This window comes from Trematomus bernacchii, unplaced genomic scaffold, assembly GCF_902827165.1.
Source record: "Trematomus bernacchii unplaced genomic scaffold, fTreBer1.1, whole genome shotgun sequence".
NCBI classification, from domain to species: Eukaryota; Metazoa; Chordata; class Actinopteri; order Perciformes; family Nototheniidae; genus Trematomus; species Trematomus bernacchii.
In genome coordinates this window covers 897,965-913,737 of record NW_022987839.1, presented here as the reverse complement: position 1 = coordinate 913,737, position 15,773 = coordinate 897,965, and the positions used below count along the sequence as shown (strand labels likewise).

The window sequence follows — 15,773 nt, the reverse complement described above, 5'->3', positions numbered from 1 at the left end:
TATGAAAAGGTCACACATTTCTGAGTTTTATTCTTTAATCAATTTACTTAATAAAATCTCAGAAATTCTGTACTTTTCGGGATATAACCCACTCCCTAATTGTGACTGTTATATTGACTACCTGTTGAGGCTCTATTGTAGACAGTAAGAACATCTGTGTGACTGAGCAATGTCAACTAACATACTCAAGTCGAGTGAAAATGATCACAATATATTTTCTCAGTCCATCTCTTGTACTCACATTCTGTCGGCGCAGTTGTCCGGCCGGTCCAGGTATCCTCCGTCCATGACGAACTTGAGGACCTGCTCGTTGGACAGGCCCTGGTACGGCTGCTCGGCCAGCGTGCTGATCTCCCACAGCACTACTCCAAACGACCTGGAATACAAGTGGACGACAAACAACAGCCACAAAGGGACAAAGAGGACGAGCCAATTAGACACCTGACAGCTGAAATCAGTTTGTAAACACTCAACGCAGCGAGCCCGAGGGCGGAGGCTGCGATGCTAGTAAACAATGTCAGATGAAAACAGGTTAGCTACAGAACACACTCATGATCTGATCTCATATGATAAAGACCTATTTAACATGCACTTATTATTTTTATACTGTATACTACCAGACATATCATGAGCGAAATAGGCAGTCAACGCCAGCAGTGTAACAATGATGGTCTCAAACACACACACACAGGTTCTCAATCTACTTTGCCATAATAAGCTTATTGCAAAGTCAAACCAGGGCTATCAGTGGAAATAAAAAAATGGTTATATTCTAGCTAAACTTAGTTTTCTGTAGCCATTTTTCAGAGCACTGTTTTAAATGTGTTCCCAAAAACAGATGGGTTTTGCTACAAAGCAAAGCCAACCAATGTTCCGTCTATTTATCTTTGGGACACAGCGAGTATGGTCTGTTTTAGTATCAGTCAGATTTGCATAATCATAGATACACACATACTAAATGGGGCAAATGTGTAGAGAAACATCTAAGCCATTAGAACAAACGTGTTGTTAGCTTTTAGGGGTTTAATCAAGAAGGATAGGAACTTTAATATTTGTAACATGATGATGACGTCTGTTTATTAAGGTAAAACTGCTACTGATGATCCTACTGTATATTTTTCTTCACTTGCAGAATCTTTTAAGACGATGTATGAAAAATGATCAAGTTTTATGAATGTCCTCGAAAAACCCTGATCCTTGAGATATACATCTCCTGTCCAACTCCATCTGTCACTTAACACCCTGTTATATCATGTACAGCATCTTCACGCCAACACACACACATAATGAGGTGTCACTGACCAGCAGTCTGAATTTGCGGTGAAGACTCCGTCCTTCAGAGACTCCGGAGCCATCCACCTGACGGGCAGCAGCCCCTTGCCTCCCTTCCTGTAGTAGTCCGTCTCGTAGATGTCTCTCGTCATGCCAAAGTCTGCGAGGAAAAGATTGTTATTGATTGTAGTCATACACACTCACACTGATGTGATTTGATACAAAGTGGTATGTTTTTAAGGCACTAATACAATTTAGCACTTATTCTTTACGGATTTCTTCGTCCCTGGAGTGTTTAATCTGCTTTGGAAATCTGTGTTTTATGTTAAATATGTTGAATAAATAGATGTAATTCAACTTGATACTTTTGTTGAGGCGAGCTAGTTTAGGTTTGTTGTCTGTTCTGCATAAATAAGTCATGTTTAATTAAGAAAACATAATGAATATATAAGTTATAATGGTTATAAATCTAAACCAAAAGCCACTGAGAGTCTACATCAACAAGCTAATGTATCCATTTCAACACAACGTACATGCATGTCCAGAGAAACAAACAGTCCACACAACTTTATCTATCTTTATGTGGAATATCTTATGTTCGCCAAACAAGCATTGTCAATTATTGATGCATAAAGTCATAAAAGCCACACATTTATAAAAAAAATCCCCACCCTTTTTTACAAATACATCAGCAATTTTCTGACTACATGTTAAAAATGGCTCCTCAAATGGTAAATACTTATTTCAAATTCAATATGCTGTCCTAGTGATGTGAGAACCACCCTGCATTGTTGCCAAAACGTACCTCCTATTTTGACGGTGAGGTCGGTTCCCACCATGCAGTTTCTGGCTGCCAGGTCTCTGTGGACAAACTTCTTGGCGTTAAGGTACGCCATGCCGTCTGCGATCTCAGCGGCCATTTGGATCATCTCCTTCAGAGAGGGAGGCGGGCGCCCGGGGTTGTTCTGAAAGGACACAAGACAGATTTTTAATATCTGATCTGCTAACATAAAAATTCACACCGTGTTCCATGTCAACAACACGTGATTTGGAAACTTTGATTGCGCAGGATGAAGTCAAAATAATCAGGTTCATTACAACCAAAAATGTATTATCACACACAACTTCAAAAGTCAAGACCGCACGCTTGTCATATGCATTTTTTACTTGCCGACTCATGCAATAGATACGATCTCATTTTAAACTTCGCAGCTGTCTCCGTGCAGGCTCGCGTCTCACGTGCAAAACCGCAACATTAAGCCTTTATTTACACTTCAAGTCTATTTTCACGACAATACACATGACAAAATATAAGTGGCGCCAAATAAAACACTACCACCACACTACTATAATTTAATACATAGTGTTTTATCATTTTCATTATTATCTTTTTTTTCTTTTAATATGACTGTTATTTGAATCTTTTGTTTCTGATGGCATGTTCTAGTCTTTTATTGATGTTTATTTATTGATTCTGATATATATTTGAAGCCTGTTAGATCATTAGGGCTCGGACCAGATGGAGCCAGCAGACAGTGGCCTCAGTGTTGCTGTTGTTGCTGACCTGAGGTTTGCAGTTTAGACGAGAGCCTAACCTTTTCAGTCAGTTTGGAGACCTGCTGTTCGTCTCCAAACAAGTCTGTTTTCAGCTGCCAAGTGCCGACTGCTAAACTCCTCTGCCAACATCCAATAACTTAAACCTCCTTCTATTGCATTCCAAGTGCCATCTGGATATTGACACACTTCAGAAGATGACACTTAAATAGATAATCAACTTGTACAAGCTAGTCTGTACACAATAATCTGTACACAAATACAAAACAATTGAAGGTCGGACACAAAATGTGGTTAATTTGAAGGTACGGTAGGTAAAACTAGTGTGACGATCCGTATTATGATCCGATTATATTAGGGGATTAGTCGTGAATCCACCACAATCTGTCTGGGAGGAAACCAGCAGATGGGGTCACATTTGTCCTCAGAAAATACTTCCTACTTATTGTGTTAACTTAACTGTTGGTTAATTTAAACACTGAAATTGTTCTCTGTTTGAACATCTGTGGCTTTATCCACGATAGCAGTTTAAGGGAGAAACTGCGCTTTTACATGTAAAGTATGTTAAGTAAAGTGTATTATAAAGCACTTTTCAATATCAGTAATCATAAAGTGCAGAAGGAGGTCCTAACTTCTCTAAATTCGAGTAAAACAGTAAACAGGATTTCCAATGCAGAAGCTAAAAGGAAACAAGAAAGGAACAAATCTGAAATGTGTTTACAGATAAGAAAAAGTACTGCACCATTTATCTACATAAAGCAGAAATTAGAAAAAGAAAAAGAAGTGCATGGCAGAAGATACGAGTACTTCTGCATGTTCACTAAAGCTAAAAGCAGATATGAGCGTCACCTCAGCGTCGGGTCGCAGAGAGCGCAGGAAGCTCTTCAGGTCTCCGTGCGTCATCAGCTCCATCACCACCAGGGTGGGCTGCCCTTTGGACACAACACCCAGCAGACGCACCTGTGGGGACAAGAAGGGTTCTTTTATTTTGATATATAGTCTGGCTTGTTTGCATTATGCATTTATCTAACAAACAACTGGTCTGGTAACAGCAAGGTGACTCTGCTGCCCTTCACACAGCTATATGTAGGTCTGGACTCTGCAAGGTGAGACAGTTAGCGCCTACTATTCTAGATCAGGGTTATTTGTTGTAAACTTAAACAAAAATAGGCAGTAAAAAATGTTTTTGTACTAGATAATAGACCATATCCTTAAACAATAATAAAGGATTATTTCCTGGTTAAATAAACTAATGAAAATCAAATTAAAGTTTGTCATAAAACATATTTTTTTATAGAAGACAGCTTTTCAATTCAGGTCAATTCTCTCGACATTGAACCACTGAAATTGAACTGACTTGATATTCCAGGAGATTAAAATTCATCACTTTTCTCAAGTCTCAAGTCCAATGTAACCAACTAGGGAATTTAACTTGATTAGCAAAAATATTTTACCTTTATGGCCATCCCTACACAGTTCTCACACCATGTATTTTGTGTGTATATGTATCTATATACTACTCAGACATTATGCCTGGCACTAACAAAAACAGACCATAACAAATACATCGAATCGAAAAATCTAAACTGAAATAGAATAAAAAAAAATATCCTTCTCGGATCATTTTGGTGTCTACATATGGACAGTTGAAACGTTTCTGTGGGCTTCATTGATTCACACCCTACATTGCACTTTTACGTATCAGTAACCAAAAAGCTCTGTGTTTAAGTGCTAGGTGAGTTTCAGAACATGTCGTCTCTCCTTACCACATGGTGGCAGCTGAACGCCTTCATGACCGAGGCCTCGTTCAGGAACTCGATTCTCTCCCGCAGGCTAGCCGACTCGTTCACCGTCTTCACTGCCACGTGTGAGTCCCCCTCGCCCTTGATGATGTCCTTGGCGATTCCCTCGTACACCATGCCGAACGAGCCCTGCCCCAGCTCCCTCAAAATGTTGATCTTGTCCCTGGGCACCTCCCACTCGTCCTCCTCGTACACTGCAGGCACATTTTACAGGAACACGTTACACATGCAGCTTATAACGACTGAGTTCACAGGACCTTACGAAGGTTGGTTAGAACAAGAAATTGGATAATGTGATCATGCAATTGATCAGTAATCAGATTTCTATCCTATCCCACTGCATTTTCCAAATCTGATGTTATTTTGCATACATTTTAAAAGACATCTGGTTAGTGTTACACGATGAAGGACTGAAGAGATCATTGGGCATGTTTTTCTGTAGAGTAAGGTTTTGGACTTATTCCGACAAATGTATTTGTTTTGGAAATCCAATCAGACTGTGTCATGTGCGAGCATATTAAAGAGGACATAAGTAAGCTTCTATATTATTGATGAAATGGCTCTTTGCTTACCGTCAGCAGCGCTGAGGTACTCTGGGTTAGAAGAGGCGTAGATTGGACCACTAGGTCCTTGAGTTTGACTAAAAGGAAAAACAACAATATTTACTTGAATAAATATATCATAATAGGATAATGCATGACAACAACAGGATGTACTGATTCCGTACCTCTTCTTGAACATCACAAATCCTGCGCCGGCCACGAACAGCAGCAGCACAAAGCAGATGATCGGTCCGATGATGATCTTCAACGCGTAGAGAGGATCGCCTGTTCAACACACAGAGAGTGAGTCACATTTCAGGTAAGAACAACAACAAGCTCTTATGAAACCCTCAGCGAGCTGCAGCTCAAGGATCAATATCTGGCTCTGTGAACATACACGAGTACAACTTGCAGCATCTTTTGATCTCGATGTAATGCTTGAGAGGACATCTGCATTTTAATCTTCTGCTTTTGCATACATTCAAATTGATGTCTAATCAAATGTTCCATGTATGGACTCCTCATCAAGTGTGCTGCTGGTGGAAACTAATCTCATAAAATATCAAATTAACTAAAGTTACATTTCAGAAAAAATATTGTATTTCTACGGAGCCCTGTGCGGTCAAATGATAGAATTAAAAACTGAGTAAAAAATGTGTGAATCTGTGCAAACTTATTTGTAAATCCTGTCCTGTGTGGTTTTGCATTTAAGAGACGTCAAATAGCAATACTTGATTGTAAAAAAATATGAATAGACTCATATTGATGTATGCATGTCTTGGTTTGGTTTGCCTTCACGTCAGATGCAGACTTACTTGCGTCCTGTACGTAGAAGTGCGTGGGGTTGGTCCAGGATCCGTTACCGGCCAGAGACGTGGCCCGGATCCTTACTGTGTAGTTCCCAGGATGCATCACTTTCAGCCTGCAGCCGTGGGTCTCTCTGAACATGCTCCTGGACACGCAGTAGTGCAGCTCCTGCAGGAGAACAACGCCGAGGTTCAGATGTCAAGTCAAAGTCAAAGTCAACTTTATTGTCAATCTTCCAGTTTGTGTGTACAGACAGAGAGATCGAAATACCGTTTCCCACAATCCCGAAAATAAAAACAAATGTATATAAAAATATGTGTGCAAATATGTATATATATACACACAGAATCAAAGACACATTTTTACATGTGCACACATTAAGACCTGAGAGATGTGAACAATAAATGACAAACCAATGCTTCATCCTTTTCCCAGTTTAAAAAAACAATTGCACTTGCATTGGATTTAAAGTTTTATTTCATATTTCCACTGTGGAAAGCATCCATGTCTTTTCTTGTTTTCCACAGCGAATAACAGTCTGCAGCATCAGCCAGATGTTTTATAGACCTGTCTCCATAGCAACTGAAACATGGTGCAACTCTAAAATTACTTTTCCATTAACTTTATCACCCAAATCACATTAGTGAAACCACAAATTCAAAATGCAAGTCCAGTAATAAGTATTGCCTCTCTTATTTGTCTGTGTTGCATGGGCAGTTTAAAGATGGATGCATTACATTTGATTCTCGGTGAAATTGTCTTTCATTAGCGGCTCGCTAGACAAATGAGAAAGGGAAATATAAAAAGTGCTTTGTGACTGAATAACTTTTTATGTGCTGTTGTAAACTTGCAGTGAACTCATGTACTCGGTGACCCAACCACTGAAAACACTGTGTGTGTGTGTGTGTGTGTGTGTGTGTGTGTGTGTGTGTGTGTGTGTGTGTGTGTGTGTGTGTGTGTGTCTTCACCTCAGTATCTCCCAGTCTCTTGTAGTTGACCTCGTACAGGATGATCATGCCATTGGGAGAATTTGGTTCCTGCCATGTGATGTGCACAGCATTTTCTGTCACGTCGAAGTTGATGGGACTCAAGACGTTATCGGCTTTGTCTGCGGGGAGAACAAAATCACATTGTCTTATAAATCATATTTCTAGCAAAACCCAGGTTTGTGTGGATAAAATAGAGGATGAGATGTATGAGTATCCAGTAGGAATACTTTTATTTTTCTCTCTATCACTCTCCTCTGCTCACACGGAAAAACAGACATCATTATAGTTTTACCTACGCTCCCATGGCTCCCCGTGTCTTTTAGAATAGTGTTACGTTTTTTTTAAATTATGGACAAGGACAAAGATGGGATCGCGGAGTTTGTTGCATGTATTTTGACAGGATGGATTGCAATGCTAAACAAAATGTTATGTGTAAACAAATGGACTCTTATGTCGTTATGACAACAAAAGGTGGTTTGAATTGAAAGGACGGTAAGAAATGTATGATTTCTTTGTTAGTTGGACTTTTTGGTTATTCCTACAAGTGCAGAATGTTCTCTAAAGAAAGCTCAAGGTCCCAATTTATTGAGTTTTTCAACAAATATTTTAGAAATTCCAATACACAGTACAAAATCATCTTTGTAATGAACGAGTCGAAGGTGTTACCAAAATAAAAAATCAGTTTGTTGCCCAACAAACTGATGACATTCTTTCACTTAACCACTATTTTTCTTTCTTTACCGAGGGTGAGAAAACATTTATGTGGAGGGAATGAAAAGCCACCTTTTGTGAGAATAACCAACATCTCCAGGTAGAAACTCATTGATGTTCATTTTTTGTTTGAGAGCTCCAGGTGCCTCCTTACCTTCAGGCATGGTGCGGGCGCTGACGTACGCCGCCATGCTGCAGCGGGCCGGGTCGGTCGGGTGGTTGCAGGCGTGAACTTCGATCTGGTAGCTTGTGAAGTGGCGCAGGTGGGAGATGACAGTGGACTCCTTGGCGTGGACGGTGACGACCGTCTTTATGCTTTCCAACGGTTCCCCGTCCTCGGGGGTGCCTGTGCCGTGGGGCGGGCTGGGGGCGGTGGTGAGGAAGGGGAGGGTTCGGTTGGCGATGCCCATCGCAGACCGCCGCTGTCTGGAGCCTCTAAACAAGGCAAGGCAAAATGTACAAGAAATTAAAAAGATGTCGGATCTGCTTGCAACTTTGCAAACCTGTGTCTGACAAAGTCTGTCACTTCCTGAAAGTGACCTTCACAAGCACTCGACAACGTAATTGGCTAGCTGTGATGCGATGAAAAGGAGTTACGTTTAACCTTCTTTCTCTAGTTCCTTTGTTTTAAATTACACAACCATTTGTCTCGTTTTTAGTGTGTATGAGAGCAACACCATTAGTGTTTTTCAGGAGAAATTGTCTAAAAATGTGCTTTAAGCTCCATTATTAAATTGGGTTTCACTTTCTCTATGAAGATGACCGGTGCGATATTTGGATCAACTTTAAACGCCTTTGAATTTGAAAGTGTGGACAACTCTTTGTGAGAACGACTTATTTCCTAGTATCACCCTGTATTATACACGTTAGTTCACTTAGTTGAATTGACTGCAAAACAGGACAGTTCAAGGATGCATTTACAATTATATTTACCGTTTCCATACAACTGATAAGCAGAAGGGTCTGCAGGAAATATTTAGCTAGTTTCAGTGTAGTAGTGACACTAATACAAGACATAATAGGGAAGAATGTATTAACATGATTTGCTTTAGCACAAATACTCATACTCTCTTATATAAGAGTGCTCAGCAGGATCCAAATAGCAAACACAAGATGGAACATGTTTTGTGGGAAGCTAAATGGAAATCAATGTTGAAGTGTATTGAGTTTGACAACATGAAGACAAAGAAAACAAATAGATCTCTGAGTTAATCAAACAAAAAATACTGTAAAAAGCATTTCCCTTGAGGAAAACTTTCATAAATAATAAAGGGAACACTACATTTTCCTTACGTTTAATTCTTAAAAGAAGTACTCTGCTGTCAGTTGTCTTACTTGAGCTCAAAGACTTCATTGTGGAGGTAATTCTCAAAGGTCTTGCGGTACTCCGAGTCCTCTTTCTCCTTCTTCAGCTCCTTGTCGGTCTTGGGGCAGCCGCAGCATCGCGTCCCCTGGCCCTGATCCTCCGTCTGGTTCCACTTCTGCTCCTCGTCACTGTCCACCTGAGTGGGCACTCGAGACGGCACCTTCATCCCTGGTGAACAGAACAAGGGAGTGAATGGGATTGTTGGTGCAATAAACACAGACATGTTTTATGCACAAACATCAACGTACACACTGGCACAAGCCTGAGGGGCAAGTCTGTCATTGTCATCACCGAGTCCTCACCCTGTCTCTGAGATAAATTACCAGTGACACTACCTCCCTACTGACTCCTATCGGAGCTTACACACGGCGGCGTGCGTTGAAGCTTCAACGCTTCTGCCCATTCACTTTGAATGGGGTGACGTCACGCTTCGCCGAACTGCATTGTGGGAGCAAAGCGTTGCTCGCTTCAAAAGTAGAGCAATGTTCTACTTTTGAAGCTTCGACGGAAGCGTCAGCCAATCGAATCATATGCCAGTACAAGCTCTAGCCAATCAAACCGCTGCTTGTGTGTCCGGGGCGGGAGATTCAGATGATTGGTTGTTGGTCTAGCTTCAGACATGTCCGCCGGCAAGCTTCAACGCACGCCGCCGTGTGTAAGCTCCGTATCTCTCCAGGATGTGAGGGAGATATGGGAGTTCAGAAGAGGAAAGTTTGGGCTCAGTTTTGTGCAAACATTGTCGGGAACTGATGGCAGTGCATCCGTGAAGGTCAGGCAAAAACTGAAGCAAGATAGATGTCTGAACTTAGCTTGAACCTGAGGCAGAGTGAGGGGAAGATCCAGTGCCAGGTTTCACGCACATTAGTCGAAATAATACTAAGCAAATAAAGAGATCACCTTAACTGCACTAGATTTTCTCGGTCAAGGGTAGAGATTAGATCTTGGTTCAACTCAAACAAATGTGCCACTATGTTTGATAGATAAAACCTTTCCATAAATGCTTTTCTCTTGCCCTTGTTTGTCCTTCCTGCTGAGACACCATGAACACTGTTTCTTTGACATATTTCTATTGGCATTTATTAACTCCAGTTTTGGTGATTTGAATGTTCTAAAAAAGACAAGCCACTCTTCCAGATCGGCCAGGGGCATGTACAGCTAATGAAAGCTTTTAAAAATGTGATTTGTAGGAGTTTCTTCAAACTTAATACTGTTTTATGTACATGAAGTAAGCAAACAAATATATCAGAGTTCCCGTTAGAATAATTATTTGCCGGTCAACAGGTCCGTTACAGTTTAAATCTTCCGGACAAAATTTGAAAAGTGCCGGTCAAAGGTCTTCTATGTTATTTATTGAGCTTTGAAACAAATTGATATGATTCGATATTAAACAAACTAATTATAGTAGATTAATTAACTATTCAAAAGTGTACAGTAATTTACAATAACACGGGAATAATAAACGGAGCGCTCTCTCCCCCTCTCCTGACAACACGCCAATATCATGCAGCTCGCGGATCCAGTAATGAGTAACCCGACAGTAAAACTAAACATATCTATAACTAGTTTAGGTAGTTTGAGAGGTAATTAAAATAGCTACGTGTGATGTTCTAACCTGAAGTGTGTTTTGCTCCGCTCACCGCTGCAGGGGATCATGCAGAGCTGCGTGTCGACTCGTCAGCAGCAGCCGATCTCTCTCTCCCGTCAGATTAGACTTTACTCGCGTTTGTGTCCATATCGATCAGATCTAGCTAGTTCTAGCTAATGATATGACTACCTGCTTATTAAAAGACACCTAAACAATAAGCGTCGCTATGCAACCGGGTGAGGCCACAAAGTATAGCGCAGCATTATGCATTTGTTTACATGCCCACCGGAGGCATTACCAACAGATCAACGCACAATCAACCCATACAGGACATCTCTTTCTCCACATTAAGTGTAGACATTATAATTGACTATTCTTGTCTGTCACATACTATTCTTGTCTGTCACATACTCTTCTTGTCTGTCACATAAGTGGCGCAACTGATGCGGTATTGCGCTAAGGGGAAACAATTTTGACCGGACATTTTGACCGGAGAGATTTAGATTTGCCGGTCTTCAGCATATTTTACCGGTCATAGTCCGGTAATTACCGGCTAACGGGAACTCTGAAATATATAAAGAAAATGGGGATAAGCTTTTGATGGTTGTTTATACATTTTGTATTGTTTTAGTTTTGGATGTTTGCCGTTAAAAGTAGGTCTTTATGTAGACAAGTCAATGAGCTGAAATATTAAACTCTCCCGTAAGACCGGGCTCTCATTCCTCGTGGCTGAACCAACTACATGACTCAAGGCTACTTCTTGAGTCATGGTTAAGATGGCTAAATGTAAAAAAAATAAACTATTTAAAAAGTAGCAACAAAATCTGCAAAACCTATAATGCTTCGATAATTGATTTATAAAGGCATCATAGCCTTTTGAATTGGAATCGAACTGATGAACGGAGATGCATTAAGATTCACACCCCAGAGTTAATATGTACTTAAAATGTCATGCGACCTATTGGGGTCATCGGAAGCAGTTAAGAGCTTGAAATGCTGTTGAGTGGGAGGAGCTTTTCTAGTAATGTGAAGATGACAGAAGACATTCCTCCTCTCTCTTGCTCTTCGACAGTCAAACCATAAACTCAGACACAACAACAGACGACCACAACAATGCGGCTCACCCTTCTGACAGTAGTCGAACTTGTAGAGCTCGATGGCTTCCGGCTGCCGCTGACAGAAGACCAGGTAGTGGGTGATGTTACCGTTGGGGTCGTTGGGAGGTTTCCACTTGAGGATGATCTGGGAGGACGAGTTGGACGAGGAAATGGGGTCCAGCGGGACAGAGGGTTCTGAGGAGAGATCACAGGAATACAGAGGTTTAACAAGTGGGATTGGTTGATGTTCAGCAGGGCTTCTTAAAGCACACGCATAATCGTTGATTAAAATGTGACAAAAAAAGCACATAAATACACTTTTTACAAACAGTTACAAACATGTACACAATTGTGAGGAATAGGGTACACCTGTTAAAACTATTTAAAAATAAGTTTAATTATGAATACAAATATAAAATCATAAAATGTTGATGGGTCAATTAACTAATATTATAAAAAAAAAACATTCAATATACTGAATATTTAAAAAATGATGGTGTAAGAAAATACATTTGTAGTTATCAATTTCTCTCCTAATTGTTTTAAGGTGATCAATATTACATTTGATTCAAATGTTTAACTCTTTAAAATGTTATTCTTCTGACTGTATTAACCTTGGTTTTCACAATTATGCATCCTTTGCAGTTTGAGGTGCATCAGTGAAATTGAAGTATCATTTCACGACTGTAAAGTTACGTGTAATTTCCAGTTGCAAAACAAACTGCATGTTAAGATGAATGTTCTATTCCTAATTTGAGCCTACTTAGTGAACACAGATTAGCTCCACTAATGCAAGAGGCATGATAAACATGCGTCAGTGTGATTTGCAATAGCAGTATGGGAACTCTTGCACTAACTGCTTGTTGTTTGTGAAAATCAAATGTAGCTGACAAAATGTATTTAGCGTCTATCTAACAAGTTTTGTGATCATTGATTTGCGGCAAATATGGACAGCTGATTACAAAGTGTGTATTCTGTGCAGTACAGAGTACAAAAAGAGGTCACCAGCTACATGTGGCGGGAACACAGACTGGCATCACCGTATAGCTGTCAGTCTGCTGAGCCGTCTTTTAAGTAGACGTATGAATCAGATTCTCGAGTGGGAGGCAAAAAAAACACCTTACATCTTAACAGCGTCCCGGCCTGAGGTAGATTAGGAGTTCAGAGACGATAGAAATATCACTGAACAGAAACCGTGAAGAGGGGAATGAACGGGAGGAAGCACGACAGACTGAACCCTGAGGAGACAGTGTGATCGTGTTGTCCCCGTTTCATGACGGTGCCACACACTGGTCCGACTGCATTGTCAGACTAAGTTTCACCAGTAGCAGCTTATTCGTAATGACAGCTTTGCCCTTCTGAAGAGGTATTCTGGTTAGACACGAGACAGACCAGGAACCGGGGAGGTTGCCAGACCGTTAAAAAACAACCCTCCCGACATCTCTGACTGAGTGAGTGATGTGTCTGCTGCTGGAAGCCTGTTGTGTGAGCGAAGGATGTCATGTTTGATGCGGTTTATCAGGAAGCTCATTGTGTAAAAGGAAGCCGGTTAGACAGGCCATCATGACTACGACAAATTCATCTGTACACGATGCACACCGTGGGTGGCAGAGTACAATTAAGTTCTGGGGAAGAGATTTATCATCGTGGCGTGACCGCCTGCTGCAGACACCTTGCTGCACGAGGTAGCACAGCGTCGGTCGATGGCGCCCCGAGCGGATCGTGCCATCTGTCTGCCTCTCCCCTGTTCTTGTGCCAAGGACATTTTTTGAGCTGACAGACTGACACACACAACACTGGAGTGCACCAGTCAATGATAGTGACACCACACAAAATGTGGATTCCAGACAACCCCTAAAAAAAAGTCAAAATCCAGCAAAGAAAAAGGTTTTTTTTTTGCAAAAAATTATTTAACAAATCGCATCTTTTGATAACCTTAAGAATTTGGTTTGAAGTTTGAGATTTTTACTCGTTTTTTTAATAGAGGAAGACGTGTCTCGAACATTAATTTTCTTTTAAGAGATTGCTCGATGATAATAATTGTTCATGTCCGTTACTGTAACCTCATGCCTTTACTGATACCATCTTTTTTCACTTTCTTAAACAGCTTATCTGTTATTCACATAAATAATCCAGAGATTTCAAATAAATCGGCGGAGTATTTAACTTTATATCCAGTGAACAACACAGATGTAAATCAGTCTTACTGGTGGCGTTGGTGCGGACATATATGATCTCGCTCTTGGCTCCGTGGACCTGGTGCTCGTCAGAGGCTGAGAGCTGCGTTTTCACCATGATGGCGTACTGCGTCCACGGCTTCAGAGGCAGGATGAGATGACCTGGCTCAAACTGCTCCTTGTCCCCCTCTGTGGCCCGGCGCGGAGGGTCAACGTCAGCAATCACCCAGCTGTTGGAGCCGCAGGCGTCCTGCCCGTCAAACTCAGTTACGTTCTGAAAAGTTCTATTTTGGGGAAAAACAATAACAGTAGATGATAGAAAAAAAAAAGTTATATGCAGGCTTAAATTGTATTCCAGTTGAGAAAAGGATATTGAGTTTCAGTTTGATGTTTTACAGCCATTTATCATGGAATATATCTGGCCAGGCAGTGAAGGTAAAAAGCTTTCCAAAACATCTCTTGAGGCAGAAGAGACGGTTGAAACAGGATTTAAAAAAAAACTAATAAAAGGTCCAAAACTATTGAATACAAATAAATAATACCTTTAAATTCATTCAAACTCAACCTGCATGACCTAGTGATACAATATATTGCAGGATTGATGTCCAGTTCATTGTTTGGTGCTTCACTAAAGCCAACAGGTGACCTCATATTAGTTTCTGTGGTAATGCTACTGCAGGCAGAGAATTTTACATCTGAATCTAAAATGCTTCCTTCAATGACTTCTTAGTCAGTTCAGTGTAATTATTTGAAGAGACCCTTTTAGATGTTTTGATGTTATTGAGTAAAGTACCAGGCTAATATTGTAAACAGTAACAGAGTAGTTATGTTATATCAAGTGTTTTGCCATTAACACCATCCAAAATTCATCTGATCTGATTCAATTCATATTTCTCTTAAATATAATGTACTATGGCAGCTAATAAAATATTTGTCTGGCAGAGATCTAGGTCTGAATGTTAAAGATGGATTTAAAATGTACTTACGCTTCTTTGTAGAGCACCATAAAGCCCAGCAGGTCTCTGAAATCTGGAGGCCAGAAGGGCTCCCACTTGACCATTATCTTATCGCTCATGGTTCGGATCTGGGTAAACCTCAACACATGGTTCTCACCTGATCAACAAAAAAAAGAACCAAAATAAAAATTGGAGTACATGGCTATAACTTATCTCTTACAAAAGCACAGCACTTCATTGTAAAGCTACCATTTACAAATAGCAAGTATTAATCCTGTATTTGACTAATAATAATATTGGGGGGGATGAAACCCTCTTTAATGGTCACACATGCAGAGCACACAGCACACAGTGAAATGTGTTCTCTGCTTTTAACCCATCCTCGTACCAGGAGTCTAGTACTAGGAGCAGTGGGCAGCTATTGTACAGCGCCCGGGAGCAATGGGAGTGGGGGGGGGGGAGGGGGTTGTCCGGTGCCTTGCTCAAGGGCACCACGACAGGGCAGGAGGTGAACTGGGACCTCTCCAAGTAGCAGTCCACACTCCATTTTTAGGTCTGGTCAGGGACGTGAACCGGCGACCCTACGGCTCCCAGTACAAGCCCCTACTGACTGAGCCACTGCCGGTATACAGTTGGGCTCCAGTTTGCTGTTATGACCCGGCTGCTAAATGCTTGCACGCAAAACAAGCTAGCAAGCACCCCAACTTTAGCAACTGAACTATATTTAACCGTTTAAAACAAGTGTAGAAGAAAGCATCACCCTGTAATGCCATCCAATCTGCTATCATGTGACTTGTGGGTGTGTTCACATTACAACATACTGTAGGGGCAGCCTATTGGAAATACTCTTGTTCATAAACTACCATTGGAAACAGTGATATGATCCTGAACACAACGTCACCTTTTCAGATAACA

At 40.9% G+C, this 15,773-nt stretch overlaps 1 protein-coding gene across 1 annotated transcript in view; it reads right to left on the bottom strand.

The window, feature by feature from the left end:
- Positions 1-15,773, bottom strand: part of insra (insulin receptor a) — a 52,588-nt gene that overhangs the window by 1,710 nt on the left and 35,105 nt on the right. The window contains exons 7-20 of the mRNA XM_034153065.1: positions 14,889-15,015; positions 13,933-14,186; positions 11,753-11,920; positions 9,013-9,211; positions 7,832-8,112; positions 6,946-7,085; positions 5,986-6,145; positions 5,356-5,455; positions 5,201-5,268; positions 4,593-4,822; positions 3,676-3,786; positions 2,078-2,237; positions 1,303-1,432; positions 242-376 (exon numbers count right to left, since the gene is read on the bottom strand). Coding sequence (XP_034008956.1) covers positions 242-376; positions 1,303-1,432; positions 2,078-2,237; positions 3,676-3,786; positions 4,593-4,822; positions 5,201-5,268; positions 5,356-5,455; positions 5,986-6,145; positions 6,946-7,085; positions 7,832-8,112; positions 9,013-9,211; positions 11,753-11,920; positions 13,933-14,186; positions 14,889-15,015 — 2,263 coding nt within the window. The remainder of the gene's footprint in view (positions 1-241; positions 377-1,302; positions 1,433-2,077; positions 2,238-3,675; positions 3,787-4,592; positions 4,823-5,200; positions 5,269-5,355; positions 5,456-5,985; positions 6,146-6,945; positions 7,086-7,831; positions 8,113-9,012; positions 9,212-11,752; positions 11,921-13,932; positions 14,187-14,888; positions 15,016-15,773) is intronic.